The sequence below is a fragment of the Ambystoma mexicanum genome, chromosome 2q, assembly GCF_040938575.1.
Source record: "Ambystoma mexicanum isolate Mex_15411 chromosome 2q, UKY_AmexF1_1, whole genome shotgun sequence".
Taxonomy (NCBI): Eukaryota; Metazoa; Chordata; class Amphibia; order Caudata; family Ambystomatidae; genus Ambystoma; species Ambystoma mexicanum.
The window spans coordinates 348,565,506-348,582,062 of NC_090924.1; the positions used below are offsets into that span (position 1 = coordinate 348,565,506).

The following is a 16,557-nucleotide window of genomic DNA, read 5'->3' on the forward strand; positions in this document are numbered from 1 at the left end:
CGTCCCCTTCTTCGCCGGCTGAGAGGACTCTGCACTCACTAGATGTAGCTAGAGCGCTGAAGTTCTACGTGGACCGCACGAAGAGTTTTCGGAAGACATCACAGCTGTTTGTGAACTTTGGACCTGTGAATCAAGGGAAGGCTCTCTCATAGACTTCCATTTCCAGATGGCTCTGCGGCTGCATCATGCACTGTCACCGGTTGGCAAACCGACCGTTGCCAGGCCGTCCGAGAGCCCATTTGACCAAGGCGATCGCTGCTACCACGGCGTTCCTGTCTGGTGTGCCCCTGCTCGACATCTGCAGGACTGCTATGTGGAGGTCGACGCACACCTTCACGAGATTCTACTGCGTCAACCGGGATTCCAGGGAGGAGTCCAGAGTCGGCCAGGCAGTGCTGCGCAACCTGTTCGCCTAAGGTGAGCCTGGTGAGGAGGTAAGAGTTGCTTAATGTTGAGTTGTTGTATTGCTTGATATTGAGCCTTTTTGCCACCTCCCGTGGTTGTGCATGTGTGTACTGCTATGTATTCTTATATTCATGAGCATGTGAATCCATGCCAGACCCCATGCTGGAGAAGGAACAAGTTACTTACCTGTAACTGTTGTTCTCCAGCATGGGTCTGGCATGGATTCACATGCAAACCCTCCCGCCTACCACTCTGCGGCTCTTCACTTGGTCATACTGCCACTTCACGTTCTACCAAATCTGAGGATGGCTGCCAGGGGCGGGGCTTAGGGAGAGGGCAGTCATTGGCTGGGGCAGTATGACCAAGAGACCAGTGATTGGTTACTACTAAGAAAGACAGATCAGAAACGAAACTGATACTGATTTTTTCTATACCGAGGATTCCCGGCCTGACGACGAGGAATATTCATGAGCATGTGAATCCATGCCAGACCCATGCTGGAGAACAACAGTTACAGGTAAGTAACTTGTTCCTTTTAAGCTATAGCACAATGGTGATGAATTCAGGCGAAGTGGTGTGACGAGGAACTTGAGCGAGCTTTTCCTTGAGCTCTTTGCTTAATCCAGGACAGAACAGCATGATCTGGGCTTCTTCGGGCCACATGGTTTCAGGAGCAATCTGTTTAAATTTGGTTACGTAGGTCAAAATATCTTGATCACCTTGGCTAAAGTCTAACAGAGTATCCTGGGTGGTATAGCTAAGTTCTGGTCTTCTTAACATGCCCATCAGAATGGCTATAAAGCCTGCATAATTAGACAGCAAGGGGCTGTTAGATTTCACTAATGGGGTTGCCCATGCCAAGGCGCTGCCAGCAAAACTAGATAAGATATTACCAACCGCAGCCTTGTTGATAGAAAAGGATTGGGTGCGAAATAGTGAGTTGCACAGTGCAACGGTCCAAAATTAATGTGCTTCCTAGGGGAACTATCATACTTCCCTCAGGACAGACTGGTCACTGGAGGTTCAGTGTTGGCGGGGGTCTCTTACAGCCACAATCTGCTGCAAGGCAGCATTTTCGGCTTTGAAGTGTTGCACCAATTGCTGCATTTGTTCCATTTTCACTCTCTCCTAGCATCGCAATCTGTCAGCGATTGGACATACCTGCTCACCGATTCTTAGAGAGAAGATATGGTCTGTCTCTACCTGTAGCCACTATGTCTTTAGTGGTTTGATGACTGGAGAGTGAGTGAGCCCCAGATTAGCAGCCAACCGAAAAACCCTCCCAGGGAAGAACCACCTCTGGAGGTGTCAGATCAGCCACCAGGTGATGGAAGTGGTTAGCAAGTAAAGATCAGAGCGAGAGGGGCGGGAAAGAAGAACAGAGGAATCCAGGCGGAGGGAGCGAGGAAGGGGCAAGGAAACTAGAACTGCAGAAGGTAAGGAACAAGTACAAGAAATGTCCACTAGCAGTGAGCATTGCGCCGCAAGGACCCGGTAATCTTCTTACCGTTAAGCAGCCGGGCGTTCCTGTGTGAGCGGGGTCGCGGTACCAGGTGCCGTCTTACTGTAGGTGCGGGTGGTCATCATGCAACCCAGCGTATGCGGCACACTGTGGCTCCCAAGTTATAATGTGCTCACAATGGGAAGAAAAGTCCTGCAACATGGTGGGTTTCAGGCGTCACCTGCTCCATAGGGACCAGCATCCTGAGGAGTCCCAAAATGATTGCATGACACCTATTCAGACTGAGAAGCATGATTTATAAAATGATCAAAATCTGTACCTCTGTCATTTGACATGTTAACAAGTGTAAGTGAATTGCATTTAGTAACCCAAACTGATCAACATATAAACATATTATTTGTCTATTTTTAAGATAATGGCAACCCAAATTTCTAGAGAACCCAATGTTTTGATACAGTTTAAACCTGAATGATAACACAGTAGTGAGAGGGGTAGTCTTATGGAACAATGCTATTGAGACTTCGATTTGGGATTTTCCACTGCCATCCTTCTCAACCAAGACAACCAATCACAAAAAGGGGGAAGTTACACTAGCTTTGTCATCCCTAGGGAAGCAACTATTTGAATAACTTAGTGGATGGGAATTAGATGTGAGCCCAGGCTCCTTTAGGGTGGGGTTTGTTGACTATTTAAGCTCAAACCCTTTGGGAAGCGAGGAGAGTCAACTAAAAACTGCAGCCAACCAGATTGATTGCAGAACGCATTGCTCCAGGAGAGAGCAGATTAGCTTGTAGATGCTCTGAAAAATTGCTCATATTTTCTATTAAAATGAAATATATCAGTTTATGTTTAAGGATATATTTGGGGAACTTGAATAAATAAAATAGACACATTTTGTTGTGAACATTGAGGAGGATCTCTCATGGCATGCTGTGATATCTGGTAGCTGTAGGTCACACAGAGTGAGATCTGATGTAGTATGACTGGCGTAGCCAATAGGGGCAGCCTAATCCTAATTCCCTGACAAACTAATCAAACTTGAGATGCTGATGTTAAACGTGATCTGATCCACTTAGAAAAAAGACTGAGTATGGTTCATTGTCCATGGGTATCCTAGGAATGTATTTTGTGAATACAATTTTATTTGAACAGCCCCACATTTTATAGAATACATAGGAACATAAGTTAGTGAAATTGTCTAAATAGTTGTCATTTAACTCTATGTTCTTAGACTGTTTTATATTCTGAAGGAACTCAAAAATAATGGGGTTGACTTTAGGTTAACACCCCTTGCACATAGTTAGTGATCAGTAGATTCGATGGGCATGCTTCGCAAATAGTTTTTCAGTGGGATAAACACTTTGTGAATCAGGCCCTATGTTCTTTTGCTATTTCATGGGCACATGGTTTTAGTGATGATTTTAGCGATTTCCAAAATCCAAACGCATGTTGCTTATCCTTATGATCATTGCATTTTGCCAAATTTAATATATCAGCCTGAAAAGCATGCACCTATAGATTATAAGGGGAGAGGTGCTTGTTTTTATTAAATATTGTTAATTCAAGGATAGTGTTCATCCTACTAGTTTATAATGCAAGCCTTACTGTCTGTATTATTCCTTTACATATTGCAATTATTTTGGATTGCCAACAGTATTTTGTATGTAAATCTCTTGCATTGTGAGTAGGGATCACCGTTTAATATCCTCTTTCTACATTTGAAATAAAATCAATTGTTTTTTCAAACCAGCCTGTTTCTTGTCTCAGAATGTGATATTGACATTGTTATACGTTAACGCCATTAGATTAGGGATTACCAGGTTCGTAAAAAGAAGCTCAAATAAAAGTTGATAATTGTGTGTGTCTTATTTGGGGTGGGTTGTTAAATTTCCCATAATTTTTTATTTATTTATTTTTATTTATTTTACATTTATAAAGCGCTCACACAGCCCGCAGGCATCGAGGCGCTGTTACAGGAATTGTTTGTTTTTCTAGTTGTGTTTTTTTTGTCTTCGTTACTATTTATAACGCGCTTAAACACCCAGAGGTTGCTAAGCGCGGACCCGGGAATCGAACCTGTTGTTGCTTCGTGTCGTCTTGCTTCCAAGACGCGCACGCTGACGCTGAGCTATCCTCCTGTGCCGCTGATTAATCCTACAATGCTAGCATGAATTTTCCTGCTGAAACCAAAGTAAATTAATCCTGTGGAATCCTCCTGACTTTTACACTAGGTATTTACACTTTTTCTGAAACAGATAAAAAATAATGTGTAAAACCTGGAACCCCCCGGTTTTACATGTTTGTTTTCCAATGTTTCAGATATGATGAATATTGCATGAAGGGTACATTTGTGCATGTAAATACAAATGGCACTGGTCCCCTCTGTGCAGTATCCACTTTGGGAAAGAATACCCCTGTGTTCTAATATGCTAAGCACAATAAAAACATGATTCTGGTTACAAGCACAACATGCTACAAATTCCACAGGAAAACTCTTTCAAATATTGAAAGCCATAGAGAAACCTAAAGCCCTCTCCCCACCATTCCAACCCACTGATGCAGACTGCGCAAAAGTACAAATAGCGTTTCAAAATAAAATTTTCAAAGCTAGAGAAACTATAACAAAGTACAATACAACTAGTCCCCCCCCCCAATTTACCTACATCAAAGAAGAAACCCAAAAAACTCACAGCCCTAAATTCCAGTTCACACCAATAACCATGGACAGTATGAGAAAAGCTGTTTCCAAAATAAACTGCACATCGTGTACAGAAAATGTATTACCACCAAAACTGATACTTGATAACCCAGAAACATTCATCCCATTCCTTAGAAGAATAGTAAATGCTTCCTTTAGAGTTCACACTGTGCCTGCTACCATAAAAACCATTACGGTTACAACCCTGCCCAAAAAAACAGAACTAAACCAACAAGATCCCTGAAATCTCTGACCCATCGCCAATTGTAATTTTCTACTGAAGATACTAGATAAAATTGCTACAGAACAGCTGCAAGAGTATGTGGATAGCAACAATCTACCTCACCCACAACAGTCAGGATTTAGAAAAGCCCATAACACTGAATCTGCTCTGCTCGACCTGCAGACAGAAATGCTGGGACTCCTGGACCAGGGCAAAGTAGGCTTACTGATTCTCTTGGACCTCTCTGCAGCTTTCCACTTGTTAGATCACCGGAAGCTCCAATAGGCCCTAGACTTTGTCGGAAATTGCTCCCAGGGAGCCATTGACTGGGTGTCTTCTTTCCTTCAAGATAGACAATCCAAGATAATCTGAGGAAATCATACATCATCATCTAAACCAGTGGACTGTGGGTCCCACAAGGAGCTAATTTCTCCCCACTGTTGTTTAATCTATACATGCGGTGCCTATGCACATTGTTACCCATCTCGGTATATTTTTTACTAACTTTGCAGATGATACACAGCTGGTGTTCGAACTCAGTGGAGACTATAACCAGGACAGCAAAAAACTAACATCTATCTACAACACCATTGAAGCCTGGATGAAGGCCAACTGGATGTGCCCCATTGGCATCAAAAAAGAGCTCATGATTTTCGGCTCAGCCCACGCCAGGAAATAATTTAGCCCAGCTTACTCCACATTTAACATCAAAGGGACACCAATCCTGGTGTCAGAAAAAGTTAATACGCTAGGAATCTACATGCAGGCATCCCTGGGAGCTGAAGCCCAGGTAGCCTACCTAAAAAGAAACTGTCATTATTACCAGAAGCTCCTGAGTAAAATCAAACTCCTACTAAACAAACAAAACAGCACAACAATTGCTAGGGTCACTATGCTCTCATGGCTAGATTATGGAAATGCTCTGCTGCTGGGCGCCAGTGATGAATCTCTTAAACAGTGCCAGGTGATTCAGAACAACGCTGTAAGAACTATAACCGGCAAAACAAAGCGGGAACACATCACAGGAGAGAGGTGAGACCTACACTGGCTATCCATAGATGAACGCATCACATTCAAATCTTTAACTTGGGTTCATCACTGCCTATATGGAAATGCGCCAATATACCTCAAGAAACAATTCAAGAGATACGAACCAAGTCGATATCTCAGATCTACAAACAAAGGCCTACTACAGGCCATGTTAACAAAAAAGACAAACGGCTTAGGTAGGGCCTTTTCAACCAAAGCAATAGCCAAATGGAATAAACTACCTGAGACCTTAAGAACTGAAACAAATCTACTATGCTTTAAGAAAAAACTGAAAACCCTGTTATTCAAATAAAGCACTACTTAATCTAACACCTGAACCACACACCCATAATTGTTGTCCCATCACTATGTGCTTATCTGTATGGAACGCGCTCTGATGCCTGTGGGCTGCAGCGCTATACAAATACATAAATAAATAAATGCTTGCAATGTCTGAATTTGTTTTAGTGATATTCTGTAGCGTGAGGGTTCCATTTGCCCTCATCTCTGTGTAAACGGTTTCTGTGTTTTCTGCCTTTCTCTGATATCAGAATTCCCATTTATTTTTTATTTCTATTGTTTAGTGGAAGTTGTAAATGAACACAATCTAATTGTTTCCTCAGAATAGAGAAGCTTGAATTTCTGGATGAGAAGGAGCTACTGGAACAATTGCTGCTGCACTACTGCCTCTGCTGGGCTACGAAAGACGCACTGAAATTGGGTAATGGAACTAAATACATCCAAGTGGTGGTTGGCCATTTGTCATGTTGTTGACTTCAAAAGTGCATGGCTTTTGAGCAGTGCAAGTACACACTGTTACTCCTACATCCCTTTCTCCCCTGCATCGATATCTGTCTGATACTTGTCTGGCTTTATGGAGAATGGACTATTTTCTGGTGGATCATGATAAAAGCAAAGCCAAAGGGAAACCTTAAGCAGATGTCTTAACACCTTTCGGGCTGTCTGCTCATGTCTTGCACACCATCTTCTCTTCACCTGCTCTTTTCCTCCACTAAAAGTGGCTTGGACATGCTTATCTGCAGCTTGAATCTGTCTTTGCTGGGCTGTTTCTTAATGGCGTGGCTGTTGTTCTTCTAAATTGAAATGTAATGCTAATTGAACAATTAAAAGCCTAATGGCTTTTCACTCTAGTTCCTAAATAATGCCTCTGAAGTTTGGGGTTTAATTGATAGGAATTATATGCTGCTCATTTTCTGAACCTGTCATTCCAGTGGGTGGATCTGCAGCACGGACAGCCGGATTGTGAGCATTGTGACTCCCTATCTGATAGGTCGCTAAAAACCAGGATTGATCTTTATGCAGATCATTTTGGTATACAGGCACCTCAATGTGTTGAAGGGTTTGTTGAGTGAAAGAAACCGTTCAGGAGTAGTACCCTGGTGTCTGTGCTGCTCTACCATTCTGCACCCCAAGACAGGCCAGCCAGGAATGTTTTTGTTAGTTCCGGAGGCTACCCAGCAAGGTCACAGCGACCTGTCTCTGGGAACCATAACAAGGTCTCTCCAGATCGAAATCTGGCAAATTAGCTGCAATGTATTGCCTGCTTAACCCCAGCATAAATGCAACGCGCCTCTTGGGCTTTTCATGCGGTCTCAGAACTTGGGTATCTGATCGGGAATCTTTTTCATCCAGCTTTGCCAAAACCTCCTGGTAGTTGTACCTGGAATCCATGCAGAGTCCCGGAAGCAGTGTTATTCCGATCACAGTGCTGGTGCAGCGGTTGTCTGCTGAGATTCTGCTCAGGTCCAAGCTTTTTAAGCTCTTAAGATGCACAGGTGGCCTAAGGGGATGGGGAAACATGTAAATTGCAGGCTGATAGCCAGCCATAAAAATTTGCCTTGCCACCTCAATTCTATACATCCTCACAGCATACCCTTTCTTACTCTGCAACAGTGAAATATCACTAGCTAATGGCTAGTGGTGAGTGCACATTTTGCACCCTGCCTAAGGAATAGCCTGCACATCACAGTAATTGCTTAAGCGCAAAAAGGCATTGAAGGAGTAGAGTAGGCCTCAAAGTTTGAAAATTGTTTCCAGTGGGGTTCGAGCCTTCTGTACAATTTATGAGGGCCAAGAGTTAAATTCCTGTGACAGTGCACAGACGTTGCTTAGACTTTTGGATTGTGTACCGCTCTGGGAAAGGCAGAGCCCACTAAAGCTTCTTGTGCATGCTTCTGAAGGTGTAGACAGATTAACAACTAGATCGCCACATTCTCCGATAACATTTTTAGGAAGACCAGCCTCTTCCTGGTTAAAAAAGGTGTTCAGGATATTTTTGATCAGCTGTTGAAGATCAGGAGTTAGTTACAGCTAGACCAGGTCTGATGGCCTACCCATGTTCCTCTTCCTTGCATCCTTCTATTGCAGAGGATGCAGAGAAGGAGGAACCTGTGCCTGTTGCTAAGAAAGGTTGTTTGAACCTCCTCCTGGTTACCTGCTGTTCTTTGCTCCGATGTGACACATGTACCGGCTAAAACAATTGAAGCAGACGAATATACCTTTTTACCATTTACAGATATCTGGGCACTGGACAACACTGCAAGAGAGGCAGAAACCTCACATTGGGGTTTGCACTATAGAGCTTTCCCAACCGTGGTCCAGAGCCCTTCTGGTTCCTGCAGATGTTTGTGCCCCAGTTCCAGTCTGAGGAGCAGCTGATGCCCCTTCCAGCTCTGTATGCAGTTGTTTGGTGTGTTTTATGAAGTTCCCCTGCATTGGCCCCTTCATGGAAATCTTTATGGACATTACCAACACTTCCTTCAGTGCACCCTTATTTGTCGGCCGGGGGGTTAAATTGGCAAGTGTTTTGTGTGCACCCTTGCTTGTGCAATAGAAAAACAGCTTCTGCACTGGCCAGTCCTGCACCAATGCCCCTGGTACCTCACTCCCCTCCTACAAACTCCCTTTTCCATCAATCAGCAGTTGACCTTCGGAGACCTTCCTTTTGCCAGAGAGGATCTTTACAGATTCCACAGACGAGCAGTTGAAAAAATGTGAAGAATGCTCAGACCGCAAAATACTTGGCAGTAATCGCCAAGACACATTCCAAACCGATTCAGGCTACCACACCTTCTCAGTTGTACAGATCCCACTCTGTCAGCATTTCAACACTTCCATAAGGCAATGGTGCGTCTGGAGCATTCCACTAGTGGTCAGCACCAGAAACAACAAAAATATGCAGGTTTCTTGACTCAGAAGATGCTGCAAACAGAAAGCAAAAGAATTGAAGCGTCCCTGATTAGAATTGTTAAAGACTTCACTCAAGCGTCCCTGATTAGAATTTTTAAAGACTTCACCCAAGTTGGATGGCAGTTGTTTCTGTGCCTCCAGGCTTTAAATTGCTCACTGGAGTACTAAAAGTCCTTTCTGTAGTGGACAAAGGTTACCACCTTCCACCAATCCTCAACGCCCCTCCAGCCGATCATGTCTGCTAGTTGATTGAGGAGATCTCATACAGGTGGAGTTGGGTGGCAAGGAGCCATGTCAACCTGAGAAGGTTGGCTGGGTTTTCTACTTTTTGCTCTGGGTCCAATCTAATTGTCAACCTTTTTAGGTTTAACAAATGTTCTACAACTATAATTTTCAATATAGTGGGTCAGGTCCTAGCCTCCCTTCAGCAGGTATACTGGATGTCAGTAATAGACCTCAGGGATGATTACTGTCACAAGCCAGAGTGGACCCCACAGAAGTGTGGTTTGCAGCCAACAGCTACCGTTTCCAGTACAGAGATTTGCTAGTTCTCTTCACAGCTTAAGGAAGGTCACAGCAACATTCCAGCTCTCGTTCAGAAGGAGGGACTTCACATTTACACATACTTGAAAAATGGCTAGTCAGGGTGGATACGTTCAAAAAGCCCAAACAAAAGAAACCGAATGGGAGATTCGGCTGCATTTCAGCCATTCGATAACTCCAAACGGCCGAAAAGTTTGACCTAATACCCCCTTCAGTGGTAAGGGCTACTGGGGTGTCCCCTGCACCCTTGTTCATTATATTGTGAGTGGGGGCCATGGGGGTCTCCTCCACAGCTGGTCTGTAAAAAGTAATCCTGATCTCGGAGTGAAAGGGAACAGGCGTTGCAGGGACACAGCGAATCGGCGGCACACAGTGAAGTGTGCCACCGCAAGGTAAGTAGGGGGTTGGGGATTGGGTGTTAGGGGCAAGGGCAAAGGCTGAAATGTTCAGTGGAGAGAAGACCGGAAAAATAACTTTTGGTCTTTTCTCCCTCGAACATTTCAGCCACGGGCTTCCAACCCCGATCTGTCAGGGTGACATCTATGCAGCCGGCAGATGAGGAAATCCATCAGGTAACTGATCTTTTCTTCACAGTAGAGCTTTACTTCAATTTCCCAACTGCACCCAAGTCCCGACGCTTTTCTAAGACGTTTCAGATATAGCTCAAGCGTGTCCTTTAGATGTGGAAGATCGATTGGTTGGACTTTGTATGGCTTTTCTCCGTTTCAACTCCCTTTGAGTGGGCATGGTTTGGTGGTCTAATTGGCTGCTTGAACTTATAGCGTAGATGTTCATGTTGTTATAGGTTCTGAGAGATTTGGAGTGGTGAAGACAAAGCACCAACGCTACGGTGGGGTTGCTGTTTGTCTCCTGAGTGGGAAATATCACTAACGACTGACTTGTCAGAATATGGTGGTAGGGGTTGGTGGTTGACCAATTTGGGCCCTTCCAGAAAAACGTCTTGTGTCTCCGGGAGACAGTAACTCCAAGTCCACGTCCTAGAGGTGAGGGCCATCTTTTTTGTATTGATGACTTTCCCCAATTGCTGAACAGCTACAGGTACAGGTTTGGAGATGGAAAGATAATCCTGGATTGGAACAGACAACACCATTGCAGTGTTTCATGTAGACCTGTGGAAATGGGCTTGTTCCCTTTGAATTGCAGTCATTGTGACACCTCAAAGGAAGTCCTCAATGCCCATGTGGAAATGCTGAGTCGTCCACCATTCAATTCCATAAACAGTCATTTCACAAACTGTTCATATGCCCTCTATTTCTATGGAGAGGGCGTCCCTCAGTCTATTTATTTGCCTCCAGGTGCAAAGGTACAATGCCTAGTGTCTGACATGTGCCTCCTGGAAGGCACATGACTCCATGTTGTTCTGTTAAGCATTTCATCTACAATGGGACCGTTTGTTTTGTTCAACCACTTCTATTTTCCAAGGTTTTGCAGTGGTTAGAAAGCAATTAGGGTGCTCCATGATTCTGTTGGTACTTATGACCCCACCCGCTTCTGATTCTCTGACTTGTTGAATGCTTAGCTGCTTACACTCCCAGATAGGGTACCCTCCTGTTGCAACAGTGAGGGTGTTTCTCATTCCTCCTCCTGTACACCTGGTTCCTAATAACCATCTTTGGGCCTCTGAGTCTATCGGGAGTTAAGATGGGTAGTGTGATCTAGTCCCCTGCCTGGTTCTGGGGACTGGCAAGGTGGTGACTCAGGTAGCAGGGTGACCCCCCCACCCCCCCCCCCCCCAAAGCAAGTATTTGTTCTGCAGACATGTTGTTTCACATTCCGTGACTATTCAGCATGGGAAGAACAGTTTCACCAACATTATGCCCATGCAAGGGACTGTGCTGCCATGGAAACATTATCAATAATGTCCTGCATGCCCAGTGAAACAGTCTTCACCAAGCTTCCCTAGTGAGTTCCCGGCCAGTAAAACACATGCTCTGAACAACAAAGAGCTCAGTACAGCATTAGCAGCACCCGGAAGGATTAAGGGTGAAAGAGTATGGTCTAAAGTGGCAAATAGCCGAAAGATAGGCTTGGCCCAGCCCCTTGAACCCAGGTGTTCATAGGAAGGATAGCCAATCAGCACCCTCACCTAGTTATCAACCACTGGTGCAGATCTTCCACAGGAGACCCACCCAGGGGGAGGAAGGAGCACACTATAATACACCCATGCCCAGTTATGTGGTATGAAGCGTAGGCACAGAAGGCTCATGTTTGGAGACGACTGGAGAGCAATGGAAGAATCAGAGGCTGTAGAGACAGGAGAGTGGAGGAGTGGCAACCGTGGAGATCAAGAAGAGATGGTGAGAGCTAAGAGTAGGTGGTAACATCAGAGGAAGAGTGTGATGGGATGGTGATGGGAGTTAAACAGTTGAAAGAGGCGATTGTAACACTGGAGGATTAAAGTGAACAAAAGGAGACAATGAAAGTTAAGGTGAAGGAGGAGTTGGAGACTTCAACAGGCGAGAGAAGACAGGAGGAGGTGGTAGCCAAAGATGAGGTGATAATATTGGAGAAAGAGAGACAGAGGATGTGGTAAAAACTAAGAGAATGAAGGAGGAGGAGACAACACTAGGAGTGAGGATGTGGAAGGAAGAGGAAATAACATCAGCCCAGGCTAGTGGAAATCGAGAGGAAGTACTAGGTACCCAGGTGAAGGAAGAAGTAGTGAGACCCAAGGGGAAGCAGACAAAAGAAAAATCAGACTGGTAGTGACATAGAGGAGGTAACAGTGAAAAGGGTGGAGAGAGAGAACGCCACGAGGAGGAGGTGCCAGTAACATAAAAGGAGATTCAGCGTAGACTAGGGTAATAACATTGGGAGGAGAGAGGATAACCAAAACTGAAACAATAGGTGGCAAGGAGAGCCTGAGACAAATCCTAGATTACAAGAACAAGCATGTGCTGCTGGGCCCAGGTGACTCTAGGCAGGACCCAGACAGAGGGAGGAGGTAAAGAAAGACCAATTTAAAATCCAGGTAGGTCTCAGAGACTCCTCCCTAGATCACGCTGCCGACTTCATCCACTTACCTAGCTCATGACAAGAATATACAACAGTGAGAAGTGGTAGTCTATAGGTCCCTGGAAAGCCCACATCTAGATTAGACGAAAGGTTTGTGTCACCCTAAAGCCTGCAATGTCAGAGAAGCATGAAACAACCCCTGTTCAGCTATGTGAACTGAGCTTCTTTAGCTACGGGGGCCTAATTATCCGCATCCTTCGAAAGAGACATTGGCCAAGAGGGGCGGGGGCTCCTTAGGAGGAAGAAATCCACCCTGTCCTAAAAAGACCATTGTGACATCTATTTTGTTGTGAAGACCAACTTGTGTTTCGAATTGTGCAAGCAGAACGAAATTGATTACCACATGGCTGGTGATGGCGAATAGAGACCTAGCAACCAAATGGAAGACGGAGGAGGTGCCGATAGTGGCTAAATGGAAGGCGACGATAGACCATTGCAGAACTCTAGATGGATTGGTATATAAGCACAGAGGTTGTCCTAGGAAATTCTAAAAGATAAGGGGAAGATGGGAACTGGTGGAATAAAGAAGGGGTGAAAGGGAAGCAAGAAGATAGGGTTGTGATGCCTGGTGTTGGAAGATGCAACGGTCACTCATGTTTGTTTGGGTTGGGGAGGTGGGCGGATAGGTGGATTGGGGTTGGGCAACTGGACATGAGGTAAGGGGAGGATGGTGTGGAAAATATTGCTGAATGTGAGGGGGTTGGTATCCCCATATATGTAGGTGTGTATGTTCTGCCATGCTGTGTGTGTTTTAAACCAATAAAAAGAGTATACAAAAAATAGTAGATAGAAGCTGTGACACCTGGTTTTGGTAATGTTCTTGATGCCAAGTGCAACTCTGTATCAATACATTCCAAGTGATGAGACAAATGTCCAGAAGACCAGAAAAAGAGCAAGTGGTTGTGTTTTTCCAGTGAATGCTTAGAGAGAAAGTGGATCTACTATTTAGTTTGTTAAATCAGATCTTGGCTTTGATTTTACAACTGGCCATCTACAGTGTTCAGTTGGAATCCTGCAAGTCCTATCTATCAGCAATTGGTTCTTGCAACGATAAAAAGCGCTTATTAATTTTGCCATTTGTTTTTTGCCTCTTTGGCGTCCCCTCAAGAGTTGATACATTAATGTTCTGCTTTTGTTGTAACACACAAGCCAATTTAGCCAATATTCACTTCATATATTGACCCCTTAACTACTTGTGGGGCATGTTTGCAATGTTAAGTGCACTGTGACAAATCCAGGCAATTTGTCCCTTCTCCCTAAGGAAGAGCTACCCCTTTTGGAACTAGGGTGGGGATCCTGCCGGGAAGGTGGCATCTTCTGAGGGCCGACCTCGCTTCAGCAGAACAAAGTGCCAGCCTTTATAGGTGAGGCCAGCAATTAACAGCCGAAGAGAAAGCCCTCACTGACGGGTCTCTTCCTCCAATGTACCCCCATCCAACCAGAGATGCTGAAGGAATGCCTCGGTCTACTCTAGCTCCACAGTCACCTGTCACCTCCCTTCGTAAACCACCTTTGCTCTATACCACATAAATGCCATCCTTGTCCCCCAGTGAGATGATTTCGTAAGACCAGCATCTTTCAAAGCTTGGCCATGAAAGAGGAGGTCAGATCTGGAAATCACAAGATCTTCTGCCTCTCCATTTCCAGTGATTTTATTGTTTTTGGGAGCCACTCTTCGATAGAGTTCCTCTCTAAGACTCAAGTGTTTAAAGGACAACACCAACATACGGGCATTAGTTCTCTGGGAAGACATGGCAGCTCTATTAGGAAGTCTGAAAGTATAATCTCTAAAAAGTGCTTACAGTTACTGTGGTGCCCCACGACTGTGTTTAAAAAAGGATTATGTGTCACTGAGCTGGTCCTACCCCATTGTGCTGGAGACACCTAAAACACACATGTTTGCACCTCACTTGATGTTTTAGGCTTCCTCTAATATTTGATCAAGTATCAACATGGAAGCCACCATCCTCCATGCCCAATGTACATTTCTTTCAGGTCCTCTCAAGAGCCCCTACAACAGATCCAACTTGGTTTCTATAGATTCGGTGACAGAACGCTCATTTCTATTTATGGAATGCTGTAAGTTTCCTCTGTCAGTGCAGACTTCTCAGTGGTGGTCCACCATGTTAAACCCAGAAATAGGTGGCTCTGCATCATTGGCTTTGTCTCGTGGGGTAACGGGTTAGAGATGTGCTATGTCTTCCACCTATGGCATTTGTCTATCATAATTGTCTTTCAGTTGTGCACCACTCTCCTACACTAGCCCCTGGTCCAGCGGCACTGCCAGTGAAAAAAAACCTGTGGTGTGTTCACCACTCCGCACTTGGCCTCAGAGCTCTTAGTCTCCTCCAAGGGCTCTGCGTCTGAGACAGCCCTTTCTAAGTTGTATCCACCATTGCAAGTGTGCTGCCAAAGCGGGAGTGGAAAAGAAATCTGCGTACATCGCCTACAGCAGCCAGCCCTCTCAGCTATCCTCAGTGGGTTGACGGGGAAAGCCCTCATTCTGCTGACCCTGCAGTGCTACACTCAGCCTCCACGCTGCAACTCCTCTTCTTGCTGTGTTGTTTCCTCACACCACCTCATCTCTGCTTGTGATGCTCCAAATTGGGATATACCTTTCACAAAATGGGGCCTGATAAAGGATGTCACTCTTCGATGTCGGGAGATCCCCAGGTCGAACATCTGCATGCTGCTGGGCTGCACCCACAACAACTGTGTTTTTGGTATTTAATACTTGAGTGAACTGCACTCTCTTTCAGGTTCTGAAGGTGGTGATGGTTGCCTTCTATTTGAACACTGTGACGAAGTGCCCTGTCTGGCTTTGTGGATCAATGGGATATTGCCTCTGGGGGCCACCCCAAGCCAGGTAATGCTGGCCCCTGCTTTAGAATAATCGTGAGGCTCTCCGTGTCACCCTCCCTGAGTCTGGAATGCTTATCAGGGGATAATCAGCTGGACATCACCAGGCCCCTTCGCCAGGCAGACAAACCCCTTTCAGCTCCCCAACCCAAGCAAAGAAACCCATGATCAACCTGTGTACCCCTAAATACCTCCAGTCTATAGTAATAGCAAGACCTTTTCAGCCCAAAAGACTGCAAATGTTTTTTTTTGTGGTTCAGTCCTGTCTGAGAACTAATCATTGGGATTCATGGACCCACTTTTGAAGTAACAACCAGCACAAAACACTCAAGGAACGGGATATAGTTCAGGCTCATCTCCAGACAACGCCAAAAGGATACATACCTGAAAAAAGCCCACGACAGGCTTGTCCGAGTTACAGGTATGATATGATATGATAGTTTATTTATATAGCGCCTATGTGTTTCAAATCGCTTCAAGGCATGGGAGGGAACAAGGCAAAATACAATGACATTCTTATAGGCCATGAACAGTAAAGATGTGAAATTACATATCGTACTCGACCTGACGACATTTCAGATAGTGCAAGAGCTAAGACATAGGGAAGGGAGGGGAGAGTGGGAAGGAAATGGAAACAGACGGGTGACTACCGTACTAGGCCTGACAACATTTCTGGTAGAGCCAGAGAAAAACAAAAGGTGAGGGAGACGGGTGCAGAAAGGGAGGGAAGGAACAAAACAAGCGACTATTGTACTAGGCCTGACGACATTTCAGATAGTGCTGGAGGGGGTGGCAGGTAAGAGGAGGGGGAAGGAGTCAGACAAGGTTGCTATCATACGAGGTCCAGGGACAATTCTGATACAGTAAGTGCATAGAAGAAAGTAAGGGGAGGAGGAGATGGGCAAAGGGAGAAGAGGAGAGAACAGAGAGTAAGCAGTCAAAAAGAGTGGAGAATCAAGAGGGGAGAGCTAATACAATTGCAGAAGTCAGTAGTAACACAAAATGTTGCAAGCCAGGATACCAGATGAAGATGGGAACAGCATGATTCAGGGCCACCATGAGTACAAGATGAAAAGGAAGTCCAGCATGAGA

The 16,557-nt window shown here is 45.0% G+C and overlaps 1 protein-coding gene across 2 annotated transcripts in view; it reads left to right on the plus strand.

The window, feature by feature from the left end:
* Window positions 1-16,557, plus strand: part of LCMT1 (leucine carboxyl methyltransferase 1) — a 1,102,354-nt gene that overhangs the window by 975,243 nt on the left and 110,554 nt on the right. For both annotated transcript variants that reach the window (XM_069647366.1, XM_069647364.1), the window contains one exon: window positions 6,441-6,538. In XM_069647366.1, the coding sequence (XP_069503467.1) occupies window positions 6,441-6,538 (98 nt within the window). The remainder of the gene's footprint in view (window positions 1-6,440; window positions 6,539-16,557) is intronic.